The sequence below is a fragment of the Bidens hawaiensis genome, unplaced genomic scaffold (genome assembly GCF_021521415.1).
Source record: "Bidens hawaiensis isolate Kalapana, Puna unplaced genomic scaffold, B.hawaiensis_p1.1 tig00027098_1, whole genome shotgun sequence".
NCBI lineage: Eukaryota > Viridiplantae > Streptophyta > Magnoliopsida > Asterales > Asteraceae > Bidens > Bidens hawaiensis.
In genome coordinates, this window is record NW_027494374.1 from 111,595 (window position 1) to 126,325 (window position 14,731).

Here is a 14,731-nt window from a genome sequence, read left to right on the forward strand (position 1 = left end):
TTTATTCTTACTCTTCCTATGAAACTATTTCTTTTTATTATAACTCACCCATATATATATATATATATATGTATACATATGTATGTATAGGAGATGGTTCAGGAGAGAAGTCAATTTTACTGCGAAAAATACGAGAAATAGATCTAGACCATTAATACGTGTAATCAGTAGTCCATATTAATAATGACACTTTTGTAGTAAACTAAAATAGAAATATGTACTAATTTAGAGAAAAAGGGTATATTGGTCTTTGTATATGGATAATTAATGTAACAAACAAATACATTTAATCATGTTTTTAAAATTTTCTCCTAAAAATTCTCCACATATTACACTCACGATATTCTTCCTTACCAAACCTCCATGATCTTTCCTTTTAATGTTTTGATTTCCAAAAATAATATTATCTCAAGTAGTCTTTCATATCTGGCATCCCACTATAGACTTCATGAATATTGTATACAAAAATACAATTTTTCAGAATTCCGAGAACTAACGTTAGGTTTCATAAAATCAATGGTGTAATTGTATTTTTATAACTAAAAACATCATTGTTTCGTTTTAAAAATATCAAAATTTATACCATGGATATCGTCGTTGTCGCATTTATTAATTTGGTAAAAACCAGTGTTTTTCATAAAAAAAAACTTTTTGAGGGTTTCTTTGATTTTGAGTTTGTTGTATTTTTTTATATTAATTTGGCAAGTTGACAATGACGTAGGATTGTTGAGTTGGATGTGTAGGTAATTTCTCGTTTGTGAAGGTTTTTGATGTGTTTTTTTTATATTATTATAGGCTGTGTAGGAATATCATGATCAGTTTGTTTATAGTCATGTTGTGTGTAGGTGTATAATGATATGTGTAAGTGTTATATATATGTGTTTTTAGATATCATGATTTGTGAAGGCACTTGAAGATTTGTAAGGAACGAGTATATTGGTGTAGGGGATTTGGGTTAGTTCTCTCCTGAACTTAAATATGTATGTATGTATATATATATATATATATATATATATATATATATAGTAAGGATCCTAAGAGAACCCTTAACAAATTGAGAACTTTGAGAACCATTTTGAACTACTAAAAACACCTTTAAAAAAATATTTAAAAAAATCGTAAAACAAATAATAATAAAAATTTTAAAAAAGTAAAAAAACCAAAATTTTTATATTTCATCCGGTTTCATTAAAAAAATAAAAAATAAAAAAAACAAAAAAAAACGTCGTCTTATACACATATGTATAATTTTATATAATATTTAGTTACGTAATATACATATATGTAAAGTATCATTTATTTTAAATTATATACATGTGTACAAAAAAACATGTAAATGTACATATATGTATATATTATACATATGTGTATATAACTTAGCTAAACCGAGTTTTTTTTTTATGAAACCGGGATGATAAAATAAGAATTTTGGTTTTTTTTACTTTTTTGAGTTTTGTTTTTTTTTATGATTTTTTTTATTTATGGGTTTTTTGTGGTCCAAAATGGTTCTCATAGTTCTCAATTTCAGAAAAGTTCTCTCATGATCCTGATCCTATATATATATATATATATATATATATATATATATATATATATATATATATATAATGGTTCAAATAAGTATAAGGAGTTTCCTAACAATGATAAGAACCAACAAATTTTTTACATTTGACATTACAAATGAAGGTGAAAGAACAATTTTATGAAACTATGTGGTTATAACGATGAAATAGTAATTCTAGGAAACTGTAACATCCGGCCCCTCGTACCACCAATATTGTCCGCTCTGCCCACGAAGAGCTCACGGATTTTTTTTGGTTGCCCAAAACGCGTTGGTGATTGAAGAGGCATGACATTACTTATGAACTAGTGATCTCTCTTGTCCACGGCCGATGTGGGATAGCCTAAGAGTGGGACAATGTTGTGTTTGCCATGGGTGTTACAGACAACCCCCCTTTGGACTCATCGTCCTCGATGAGGCGTGTCCCAACATCCCGAACGGCACAAGAGTGGCTTTGATACCAACTGTAACATCCCGCCCCTCGCACCACCAATATTGTCCGCCCTGCCCACGAAGAGCTCACGGATTTGTTTTTGGTTTCCCAGGTGGTCACCCATCCTAGTACTACTTCCACCTAAGCACGCTTAACCGTGGAGTTTTCATGTGCTCCACAGCCAACTAAGCCCAAAATGCGTTGGTGATATACGAGATACTTCAACTACTCATACTTACATTTGTCATTCGTTATTTAGTTTGGTTTGTTAAAACGGCACGTAACACTCATGGGCCAACAAAATACCATGAGACACCCAATATATCAAGAAACTTACGTTATTTATTATTATTATTATTATTATTATTATTATTATTATTGTTTATGATGTTATTTTATTTGGAAACAAGTTACGATTTGACTCAGTTACTTAATTATTCAATTGCATCGAACCAAGACTTACTGATTCAATTCATTCACATACTCACAAATATTTTTTTTCCATAATGAAGCACAAATCATTCACTCACTGGGAATCTGTTATCACAAGTCCATCTAAACAACTTACTATTTAATTATCTAATCGATTACTCGCACTCATATTATCACATTCACAAATTATCAAGAGCAGCTAATAGCTATTTTCTTATACGGATATTACAACATCATAAAACTATCAAATATAATAAAAGTATTATTAAATACCTTAATATTTGAACAATATCCCTCATGTTCACGATTATCACGCTATCAATTAACGAACTTATCACAAGTAACTCAATATCCCCAATAACAATCAATTACATCTCAGTTATCACCCTCAAATTTTAAGTATTAACATTTTAATTTGTTATGCATTGACAAAAAAATCTCATATCAAATCACATCATTGATTATATCAGTACTTAACAAATTGTCATATAGATTATCTTATTTATATTCTGACTTATCCTTAAGTCATGATTAACGCTAGTACAACTTACGTCAAATATCACTATTTCCTTAATAACTAATAAGAAATTTACACAACTTATTATTTATACTCATTTAATCTCAATTTACATAATTATAGAAGGATTTCTACATCAAACAATATAGATCATATATTCTCTACACTTGCTTTATGACCACAAGTACTGTCAAAGAGATAGCTCCTACAATCTCTAGGGTATAAATTCTAACTCAAAACGTTAATGCAATCAATTTAATCTTGTTCACTAATTTCTTTCAGAGAAATTTCTATTCATTTACCCTTACTCACCCTCATAACAACGCATTGTTCTTTACTAATTCACGCCTAGTTCAAATTATACTGGCACCGTACCGTACTACCCATGCTCATTTAGCTTAAACCCATCAACTCTATGGCTTTCAGGCTTTCTTCATGTAACAAGGTCGCTATCGCTTATTTAATTCTAGACCCGCAAGACTTAATTTCATCAAGCTTACCTTAGTTAAACCTCGTTTTCACAAACCTATTCGAGGTGCCCCAAATCATTCGATCTCAATTATTTAAGTTTTCATAAGCTCAATTAACAAAGGTGTTTTGATTAAACCAATCGTAGTTATGTTTTAACGAAGAAGATTTTTATCGTCTAAACGTATTTTGTATTCAATTATACCTTAAACGATTATTTGTCTAAATTAGTTATTTTGGAACAAACCCAACTTGGAAAATCTATTATTTTAAGTATATTTTTTCCGCATACGATAAAATTTTTCTTATATTTTTCAAAGATCAATATCGTTGGTTGCCGTACTTATCTATACGTTTGGTTTTACTTAATCAAAATTATAGGATTTGGTTCATTAACATTTCGCCAACTGATCAAAATATTTAGATCCTCATAAATCGAAACAAACTTTTTTTTAAAAAAAATAATAAAAGACAATTTTTACAGCAAGTTATTAGTTGACCATATTATTCAATTTGTCTTTTCTCATTTACCTTGTTTGCTTATTAATTTATTGACAACGTGTCAACTTCTATTCTCAACTTTAATTTTTAACATTTTTGTACGGCGTGTATATATCGATCTCATGCATTACAATTTACCTTTCATCTTATAAATTTTTTTTTATTATTAATCTCTAAAATATAAACTCAATTTCCGAAACATAAATACAATCAACTAACTCGTGTTCATTAAACTAATTGTTGGTAATTTTAATTCATTTACCCATGCTTATTCTCATAATAACATCAATAACAAAAGCAAGTCCTAACATCAACTATATGCCATTAATCAAATTAACAATCAATCTCAGCCAAAATCTTAGCGTCTCAAACAATAAACTTTACGTCAAAATCCACTCGTTACGTTTCACTTGCCACTGTAATCCAATCCAATCCTCATATCGTATTATACCCAATGTAATCGTTCAGTTATCTTGTTAATACTTGCCGCGTACCACAACCGCCTATACCGTCTAATTCTAAACCCCATGTTATGACGTTTGCTCAAATTTTATATGTTGCTATCTGTAATTACTACAGCCATGGAAATCCTAATCAGTTACGCCATGTGTGTTCCCGATTCAATCATATTCATCAAGTTCAAATTTCCAAACTTATTCTATTAGACCCCTACTTTCCAACCTAATCAAATTATTGCGATTCAATCAACTTCAATTATTCAAGTTTTAAAGATCTAATTAATCAAGTTATTCCAAATCAGATAAATTAAATCAATCATAACGAAGTTTATCAAAGAAGATGTTTTTGTCATTTTTTTATCTAAACATATGTTTTATCTTTCTCAATTAACAAATCTTTATTCAGTTTTTGGATTTAGACAATTTCAATTCTAATAATCTATTCTAAGTGATTATGCTCATTCCATAAAATCTTTTCTTTCGAAAGACAACCACCTATATTACCATACTCCTAGTTTATCTCATGTCTTCATTGTCATAATTCGTTTCACTCTCAACCCTAAGGAATCTTTTCCTTCTCAAACTTCTAAGAATTTGTAACTTTTATTAAGAGGCATTTTAGAAATTTTTATATTTTATTAAAACAACTCATAAATTCAATTCATTTTTCGCAATATTTTCTAATTACAACCAAAACTTATTAAAACTCTTGTTTTCTCAAAATTATATTTTGTAAATGTTTTGTAACCCACATGATGGGACGAGTTATGTGGACCATCCGACGATCTAGGTAATTATAGAGGCCTACATAATTATCGAAGTCCTCGCATGGAAATCATAATACGTGCAATTGTGTGCCATAATATAGAATCGAAAGTAGTTGGGATAACGGTACAAATGTAGAGATGATAAGGACATGGTGGATACGCCGCTGGTACATCCTATATATAAATGTCCTTATCGGATTTTCATTTGGAGCGTTGTTTTGACTATTCGAAGTTCTGTGTTATGATAAATTTTAAAATCTATCTTTTAAAAACTTATTTTTCCTCAAAATTTAATGGTGTTGTTATAGTATACACGACCCATTTCGTGTTCGGGTAATTTTAATCAAAAACTCACCGCGTTCGTCGAGCTAATATTATTTTATTATTATTATTTATTATATTTAATCATTTTTCTTATATAACTTTGAGATATGCACATTTTCATCCCTTAAACACAAGTTTTAAGCTATTTTTGTTCCAAATGTTAAGTACAAGGACTAAACTGCAGATCTTGCAATTTTAAATATTTTATTAAACTGAACCAGTTACCCGTTTACCCGTGACCCGAATCCAAAGACTCGTTTAGCTATCTTGTTCCATAATTCTCGTCGTAAACATGGAATTAATTCGTGCAAATCGTTATACATGCCTAATAAAGCTCACCGACTCTTTTGATTAAGGAAAACGAGGTCTAACTAATTCGTATTAACAATTATAACCAAAGCGTCATAGGGCATTCATGATATACAAGATAGAGGTAATCAAAACTAAATTAAAATCTCATGCAGTCCTTTCAACCTCGTGAATCTAACCCTAAGAGGAATTGGATTAAAGTTTCCTGCAAAGCATCAAATTCATCATATTCTTGGCCGTCACTTGTGTTTAGCCGTCCACCATCAACCAAAACTCGTTTGAGGTAATTAAGTTGTTATTCCTGGTCGTTTCATTCCATAATCCAATAACCCTACCGTAGATTAGTCCATAACGCAACAGATTAGCGAATTTGGGATTTCTAGGGTTTGTTGATTTGGGGGTAAATCTTATGTATGTTTATATACTTTGGGTTTCTGGTAATGACCATCTGGTTTGGGTAGAACAGATGGTTGTATACATGGGTATGGATCTGGTGGTCGCGGGTTCGAACCCGGCCACCCGATTTTTCAGATTATATTTTTTTATTAACTTTTTTTATATATTAATTATCATAATTTAAGTTTAATAAATGATAAATTATATTAATTATTGGATAAACATTTTTTTTGACTAAAACCAATATCTTTGAGTTATGTTCTTGTCAAATCTCGTTCAAATGCTTTCGTTTACGTGTGTATGTGTGTGTGTGTGTGTATATATATATATATGTATGTATGTATGATAAGTATGATACTAATAATAATAAATCATTGTTACTTTATTAAAACCCGACACCAATATTGGTGTTTTCTCGTCACTAAACGTCTTTATAAATCTGTTTATATTATATATATATATTATAAACGCATTAAGTAGATTTTCCTTAAAAGGTTTATACGAAATATTTATTTATATTATATTTATTACAATTATCTATTTATTTGTATTAGTATCTTATTTATTCAAATAATTAAAAGTATAACTCACTTTATATTTAATTAAATTATTTTATTTAATTTAGAATTTATTATTTCAAGCGTATCTTATTTTAATTAAATTATTTAAGTATTTAATTATATTTTATATCATGGATAATTATTGGGGAATTTATCACTAATAAGACTATTAAAAACAATGACCGTAGAAATTAATCAATAAATATTTTAATCCCAATCGTAACACAAATCACACCGAAATCTTAATTCATTAAAAAGTGTTATATATATTATAATTAATTCTTATTATTATTTAAATATGAATCCTTGGCGGTATATCCCGAAGGATTTATCTTCCTCATCACCATCTTCATTTATATTTTCGTTCATCCGATCAGGTGAGTAATCACTCCCCTATTTTACTTGTTTTCAAATGTTTTGGGGACACTTGCGTACCGTTTATCATATTATTTATCTTATTATTTCTCAAACGCAAATTGTGATCTTTGTGCTGTGTATCAATTGAATGATTGCATGTTACTTGCTATTTGCTTACCTGCTTACTTGAATCGCATTCGGAGAGGTCCAACATAATCTCATTATAGTATGATCATATGACCGTCGTAGTGGCCGGAGCCCGGTCGCATTAGCAATGGTTTTACCGACACCTCATTTTTGGTAACCAATGCTCATTCGCGTGGCAACGGTTTAGCCCTTTCTTTATGGTTGATTGTTTATGTATGTGCTATGGTTTAATTGTTTATACTCACATATAACAGTTTTGCCTATTTTTATTCACTTATATCATTATATATTATTACCATTTTTGTTTGTGTCAAAACTGGTGATCTACTCACTCAACATGTGTTATTGACAAATATATATATATATATATATATATATATATATATATATATATATATTGTACGCATTTGCAGGTTATAGATTGGATTGTTTATCGAACTGAAGCTCACGTAGAGATGACCTTAGGATGTTAAACATAAACAAGAATAGTTGGTTTTATATTATAATTTTCTCTATTTTTGTTGTACTTAAATGTTCATTGCCAATTAATAAATTAATTAGATATTGTCGCTTTACAATTGCATGATAGTACCTTGTGAGCTGTGGCAATCAGCCCACGCCCCCGCATTTCCGCCGTAGGTTGGGGTGTGACACTACCTTAATATTGAAAGGAGGGTATTTTAGTCTACTACCTTAATATTGAAACCCGCTTAATTTAATTTCAAAAACACACTTAATTAAAACCCACTTGATTAAAACCCACTTAGATTTTCACTCATCTCCTACAACTACCACCGCACACCGCCACCCACCGCCTCCACCTTTCCGGAAAAGTCTTCGGAAATTTCGCCGGAAAATAAAACACTATGAAAAACACAATGAAAAAGACACAATGTAAAAAACACAATGGAAAAAACACTATGAAAATGAAAACACAATGACAAAAACACAATGAAAACACAATTAAATAACACAGTGTAAAAAACACAATGCAAAAAACACTATGAAAAAATAAAACACAATTGTATAACACAATTTTGTAAAACACAATTATGATAAAACACACCTTGTAAAAACCCATGAATTTTTTTTTATTTTTATAAAGCAATATGGTACTCATATAAAAGATAAAAAAAACACTCGTTTTTATGGTAAAATTGTTTTGAAAAAAAAATGTCGTATAAAAAAATTATGGTCGTCTTAAAATGATGGGGGAATTTGACATGTGTCTTGCATGTGGAGAGAGAAAGTCAACAAATGTATTATCCCTATTATGCATTTACCCTTGTTTTACACTTGATTATGATATCTTTAATCTAATCTCAACCATTCAATTCTCAAATGAATGGACAAGATTATTTCCTATCCTTCCTAGAAAAACTAATCTTCTATTATAACTCAACCCTATATATGTATATATATATATATATATAACCGTAATCGAAATCGTAATAGTAATATTAATAAGGTTGTGATTCCTACCTTAGTTATGTCCACCGATTGCTAATACAAACTAAAATCTCCGACATGAAGTGCATCCAGCAACCAACTTTTTAACGTTGTATCCTATAAAGTAAAGGTCCACTTTCATAACATCTTCATAAAATACAAATTGTTATTTCTGCGTCATCCTTCAATATTTTGTATTTTCGAACATTTCAGGTTGTCGATGTTTTTCCAGCCGACTTGGTCTGATTCTTTTGCTGCTCCTCGATAACGTGTTAACCGTAACTGTTTTTCTTGTATTTTATGCAATCAGATTTGACATCTTAAGCATGCTTTGATTTCTAGTAATATCTCTCTCAATCATTAGATTGAAACCGTTGCCAGACCTACAGTTTAAGTGTAGTGGTCGACTGTACTCTATAAAAAACCCTTTAGAGGTATATATATGTTATAAAATCTCATCCGACCCCTATGAATTTTTTCCAACTATGTTTTCTCATCCGTCACTGATGGAAACAAACCAATTTATTGCTTTTATGTTAGTCTATGTAGCCGCTTTTATGTTAGTTGATGTAACCTAAGTAGTTTATTGGGTATGTCCGAAAATGAGTTTTAAAAACGTAGGATATTCAATAAATTCTGAATCACCTTTATAATTATATGATGTGAAACATTCATATCATGTAAACGACTAAAATAACACAATTAGCTCTAAATATTAGTTTTGTGTATATTATTACAAACTCTTAGTAAATATTAAGAAAGGTTATGCCATTCAAAAATAAGAAAAAAATATATATGTTACAATCAAATACAAATGGAAAAGAAAAACAACCTAATTGGTGATCCTCATGGCATGTTGGTGTGTTTGGAAGGCTCGAAATGAGGCTCTCTTCAATAGCAAAAGGGTTTCGATGAGTAGACTTAAAGAAGGTATTAAAAGATTTAGTTTTCTTTGGATGAAAAATAGGAAGAAAAATAATAGAGGTAGATTGGGAAATTCGGTGTTTCTTTTCTTTTTTATTATAATCTTGTACACGGTGTGTTCGTTTGCGGGTATTATGGTTTGACTGGCTAGCTTCTTCTAGTCTTTAATTTTCAATAGAAAAAAAAATAGCTAAATAAAACTTAAGAACCCAAAAATTTACTATAAATGCCAATACATAATTATAACAAAAAAGAAGGCAATAATCACATACATGTTAATAGTTATATTATTATTATTATTTTTAAGGAGTGTACTTTTGTGATTTTAGTGACTTAAACTCAATACCTCACGATCACTTGATATTAATAGTTATTTAATAACACATAATTAAGCAGAATTTTTCAATTCTCAATTAACCATCAATAATTTTACTAACATCTCATGACAAATCTTAATAAATAGTCAAGAAAATTTCAGTAATCACATACATAGATTAGTATTAATTAGTCCCACATGATTAAAAAAATTAATAATTTTAGTAATCAGATACTTATATTGGTAGTAATTAGTAACACATGATTAATAAAATTTCAATAATCACATACTTATATATGTTAGTAATGCATAGCAACACATATTAAGAAAAAAATGTTATCATTTTGCCAGCATCTTATAACAAATGTTGATAAATAGATAAATAAATAATTAAATCCCATTCATCGCATATAAATGAGGAACATTCTTTTAAGAAAGCCAGAACAAAATTTGCATATCTTATTTATGAGAGAAAACAATAATAAAATATAATCCTCATGCATGTAATTTTGTTCTTATATATGCTGTCCATGAACTTGAAAATTATCGTTCATTTATGCCTTTTTGTTACATATAGTTTGTTTTTAGTTCCAAAAGAAACTATATGCCAAAAATCTCAATCCTATATTTAAAACTTTGATTTTGCATTTCTTCTCTTTCATAGATCAAACCCTTTATTGAAGCACAGTCGTATGGATTTGATCCCTACAAAATCGGAAGAGGGTCTACGAAGACGTAACTCGTTTAGCACAGTAAGCGATGCATCAAGTTCAGTTGTGAAAAGACGACGCAGATGTCCATCGATGCTAGCATTGAATAGTCAAAAGGGTGATGAAAGCCAGCTTCAGGTATCAACACCACTAGTTGATCAATCTAATAGTGTTGTCACGGCCACCACTCCCACCACCCCGACAACGGTCAAAAGAAGCTCAAAGTATCGAGGTGTCAGTAGGTGCGAGTAGTGTACATATGTTACATGTAACAAAACATATGCTATAGGGTTGACTATTACTATGTGACATTGTTTCTTGAAGCATAGTAAGAATTTTTGAAAGCTTATTACTTCTATATGGCTAATGGATGCTTTTCGATTTACAGACATCGATGGACAGGAAGATATGAGGCTCACTTGTGGGACAAAGGATCGTGGAACGCAACACAAAAGAAGAAGGGAAAACAAGGTTTGCTAGAGATGGTTGTTTGTATTTTTTAATACTTTACGGCAATATAGAAAGTTATGACATAATACACATAAGAGTTTACAAAACGCATTTGAGTAGATTTTCCCTAGTCAAAATCAGCTAACACATGATAGGTTCCTAAGATTATACTCTAGTATATAATAGCTAATTTAGTTTCTTTATTTCATGTATATCGCATCGGATACAACTATTGGATGGAGCAGTTTATCTTGGTAAGTCACAAATCGTCGTCTAAGCAATGTTGTCAGGTTTTTATACCATAAGCTACTTCAAGAAAGTTAACCTATCTGAGATTTCGGTTTTAGGGGCATACGATGAAGAGGAATCTGCTGCAAGAGCGTACGACTTGGCTGCAATCAAGTATTGGGGAACGTCTACTTTTACAAACTTCCCGGTATTATAAATGTTGCAGATCAATCTTCTTGTAATAAACTTCTAAAAAATAACGGTATTAAAAAGTCAAACGTTGACTTGGACTCAGTTTGGTCAACCTTGTCTGGTTTCAGGTTAGCGAATATGAAAAAGAGTTGGAGATAATACAGAATACAACCAAAGAGGAGTATCTAGCCACCTTAAGAAGGTAGTATTTACTACTCATTTAACAGTAAAAACTTTCATGGTTAATGACTATACTGCCCTTCATCCACAGGAGAAGCAGTGGTTTCTCAAGAGGCGTATCGAAATACAGAGGGGTAGCAAGGTCATTTCAATGCTTTTTCTTATTCTTCCTTTTAGTTTTAAAACTTAATCCAGATATTACACTATCTTTAATCACAGGCATCATCACAATGGCAGATGGGAAGCAAGGATAGGAAGAGTGTTTGGCAACAAGTATCTCTACCTTGGAACTTACAGTGAGTTCCCAATTCTACCCTTCATTTGTGGGACCCACTAAATCTTCTTTTTTAACCATCTTTCAGGTACTCAAGAGGAGGCTGCTCATGCTTATGACATTGCAGCAATAGAATACAGAGGAATCAATGCAGTAACAAACTTTGACTTAAGCACATACATAAGATGGCTGAGATCAGGTCCCAATTCCAACTCCGTTGGCGTTATCCCGCAATCCCAAGACCAGCCGCCGCCAACCGTCACCAACCACCATGTTAATCCACTCCTTGATGAGCCTCAGTTTCATTATGGTTCAAACACATTACCATTCGAAATCACTCCGGATTCCAAATCCAATTCCAACTCCAATAATAATATTGACTCGTCACCGGCTCCTAGTGCTCTAAGCCTGCTTCTAAGATCAACCATGTTTAAAGAGCTCGTGGAGAAGAATTTGATACCGGGGAATGAAGAAGAGCACGCGACAAAGGAGATGATGAAAACCGAAGGAAATGAATTTCGAGGGATGTTTTTTAACAGAATGTGTCCTTCCAAAGTCGGAATCAGAATGGAATTGGATGAGGATGATGAAGAAGAAGATGAGAAAGATGAGTTGTCATTGTTTAGGAATCCAAGTCAGTCGTTATGGAATGGTTCATTGAACATTAATAAGCCTTCTAGGCACTAAGCGTGTATCTTTCATTAACGTTATAGATGTATAGATCACTTTTGGTTTGGAATAATTGTTTTTCACTCGAGCTAACGAGAATGTACACCTTATGAATAAAAGTTTCAAGAACCAACTTGGTTTCGGATCAAACGACTACAAGTTGTCAAAAATGTAACGCGTGTATAAAGTATAAAAACTGTCTCTAATTGTCAACAGCTTTCAAACATTGGCGTTCATCTTGACCGACGTTCTCCTGTTATACACCAACAATTATAACAATTTATGTTTTGAAAATACACTGACTGACAAAATGAGGTTTCAACTTTATAAGAATGCGGTTATCAGTTATCAGTTAATTACCTGGTCAGCATTCTTGATGGACTTCTAAATCCATGTGTACAAGGAACGCCTTTTGTTGGCAACTTGTTAAGATCCGCCGAATTCAAAATATCAGGGATTCCCGTGACACCCTGAAAAACTTAACATTAGATTAGAGAACCAAATGTATTTATCTAAGAAAACAATATTTGTAAGTCAGACGGACGACCTTAAGGGTGATCCGTCCTCCATATGAGAGAGAACCACCAACGGGCTTGCCGGCAAGTTTAAATCGATCCTATGTTCAATAATAGCATGGGACCAACATAAGTTCGGTTGCATTTATCAAGATTTAATTCAACATTAAGATACATAAATCAAAATGCAATTATGGTGTAAGCTAAAAGGTGCTAGCGGTACAACCATTCCGCCAAATATATTGCATAGATACTGCACGCCACGCCTAGCAAATTCCTGTTTTTCATCTAGAGTCATTATCGTTACATCCTGCAAGCCAATAGAATTGATAGATTACACAACATGAACTGATTTAGATCTCAAAAACACGTGTTAAAAACCAAAGGGAAGTAGAAATCTAACCATGTCAAAAACCATCTCATTAAGTGCACCCAAGCTATATTCAAGTTGAGAAAGACTATCCTTAACATCATTCACCTGTTTCACAAATTTATAAATTTTTTTTACCAAATTTATAGTTTGTTTAGACCGTGGATTTTGCCTAACATATGTACCTCGGTTTTAATTGATTTTGAAATCTCCGTTTGTTTATCCACTTTCCCATCCAAGTTCTCTACCCTGTGACTTAAATGCTTCTTTGCTGCCTGCATAAAGAAAACAACAAAAAGAACAAAACATCAACAATGAAAATAATGATGAAAGGAGTAATAAAAGGTTGACTGCATACTTACAGCGATAGCATCTGAAACTTGCTCTAAATTAGTTTTCAAGTTTGAAGCCACATTTGTGATGTTACTCTTTGTCACATACATGAGATCTGAAAATGAATAACCCTAAATAACCAATTGTGTGAGAGAAAGTCAGTATTTAAAAGTCTAACTCGTGTGTGTTAACCGTAAACTGTAAACTGTAAAGTCAACAAAAGTCAAAGCCAATCATACCTTCCACCACATGTATCCATAGCCCACAGTCCATTATGCAGCAGCTGGTATCACTAGAGATCTTACATCAACTGCATCAATGTGATATGAATCATATAAAAAACCATGTGAATGGAATCTCAAAAGCATACAAAAATTCAAATAATATACCACTTGAACCTCTATTAATAACAGTGATCTGTGGGGCCGATGCCACCTGGCGAACTTCCATTGCTAATCGACAAACCTGTTTATATAACTACATGAATGTTACACTGCACTTGAAAATGATAATGACAATAACAGCAATAGGACTGTAAACGAACCGAACATTCAGCAGAAAGTTCGTCTATGTTGGGTTTTTAAATAAATAAGTGAGCATGACAAAGGAATTTCGTGATTAAACAAAGGTTTATTGAATTTTAATAATCCCAGCTAAAGGCTATTGGCCAATAATAATCCCAACTGAGTTTGTTCGTACGTCTCAAATTTCAAACAATCTATCTCAATGGTGGTCCTTTAAAAAAAACTTAATGACGTTATCCAAACAAACAAACAAAGGCCATGTTCATTCAATTGTGTTCATGAATGTTTGATAATGTGTTCGTGTACGTCCGATGATGTTCATTAATGTTTGTTCATAAAAACTTTTTAATACTTTTTAATGACTTTT

General features: G+C 31.5%; 1 protein-coding gene and 1 long non-coding RNA gene across 2 annotated transcripts; one reads left to right on the plus strand and one right to left on the minus strand.

Annotated features, from left to right (window-relative positions):
* Nucleotides 1–11,301: 11,301 nt before the first annotated feature.
* On the plus strand, nucleotides 11,302–12,827 carry LOC143574767 (uncharacterized). Its single transcript, XM_077059307.1, has 5 exons — nucleotides 11,302–11,515; nucleotides 11,628–11,701; nucleotides 11,771–11,821; nucleotides 11,899–11,975; nucleotides 12,042–12,827. The coding sequence occupies exons 1-5, from the start codon at nucleotides 11,360–11,362 to the stop codon at nucleotides 12,638–12,640; spliced, it is 957 nt and encodes a 318-aa protein (XP_076915422.1). The 5' UTR covers nucleotides 11,302–11,359; the 3' UTR covers nucleotides 12,641–12,827.
* An 859-nt stretch (nucleotides 12,828–13,686) lies between these two features.
* LOC143574768 (uncharacterized) lies at nucleotides 13,687–14,433 on the minus strand. The gene is made up of 3 exons (XR_013142654.1): nucleotides 14,080–14,433; nucleotides 13,870–13,971; nucleotides 13,687–13,782 (listed from the first exon to the last, which is right to left on the minus strand). It is a non-coding gene; the product is annotated as an uncharacterized LOC143574768 (long non-coding RNA).
* Between the last annotated feature and the right edge of the window lie 298 nt (nucleotides 14,434–14,731).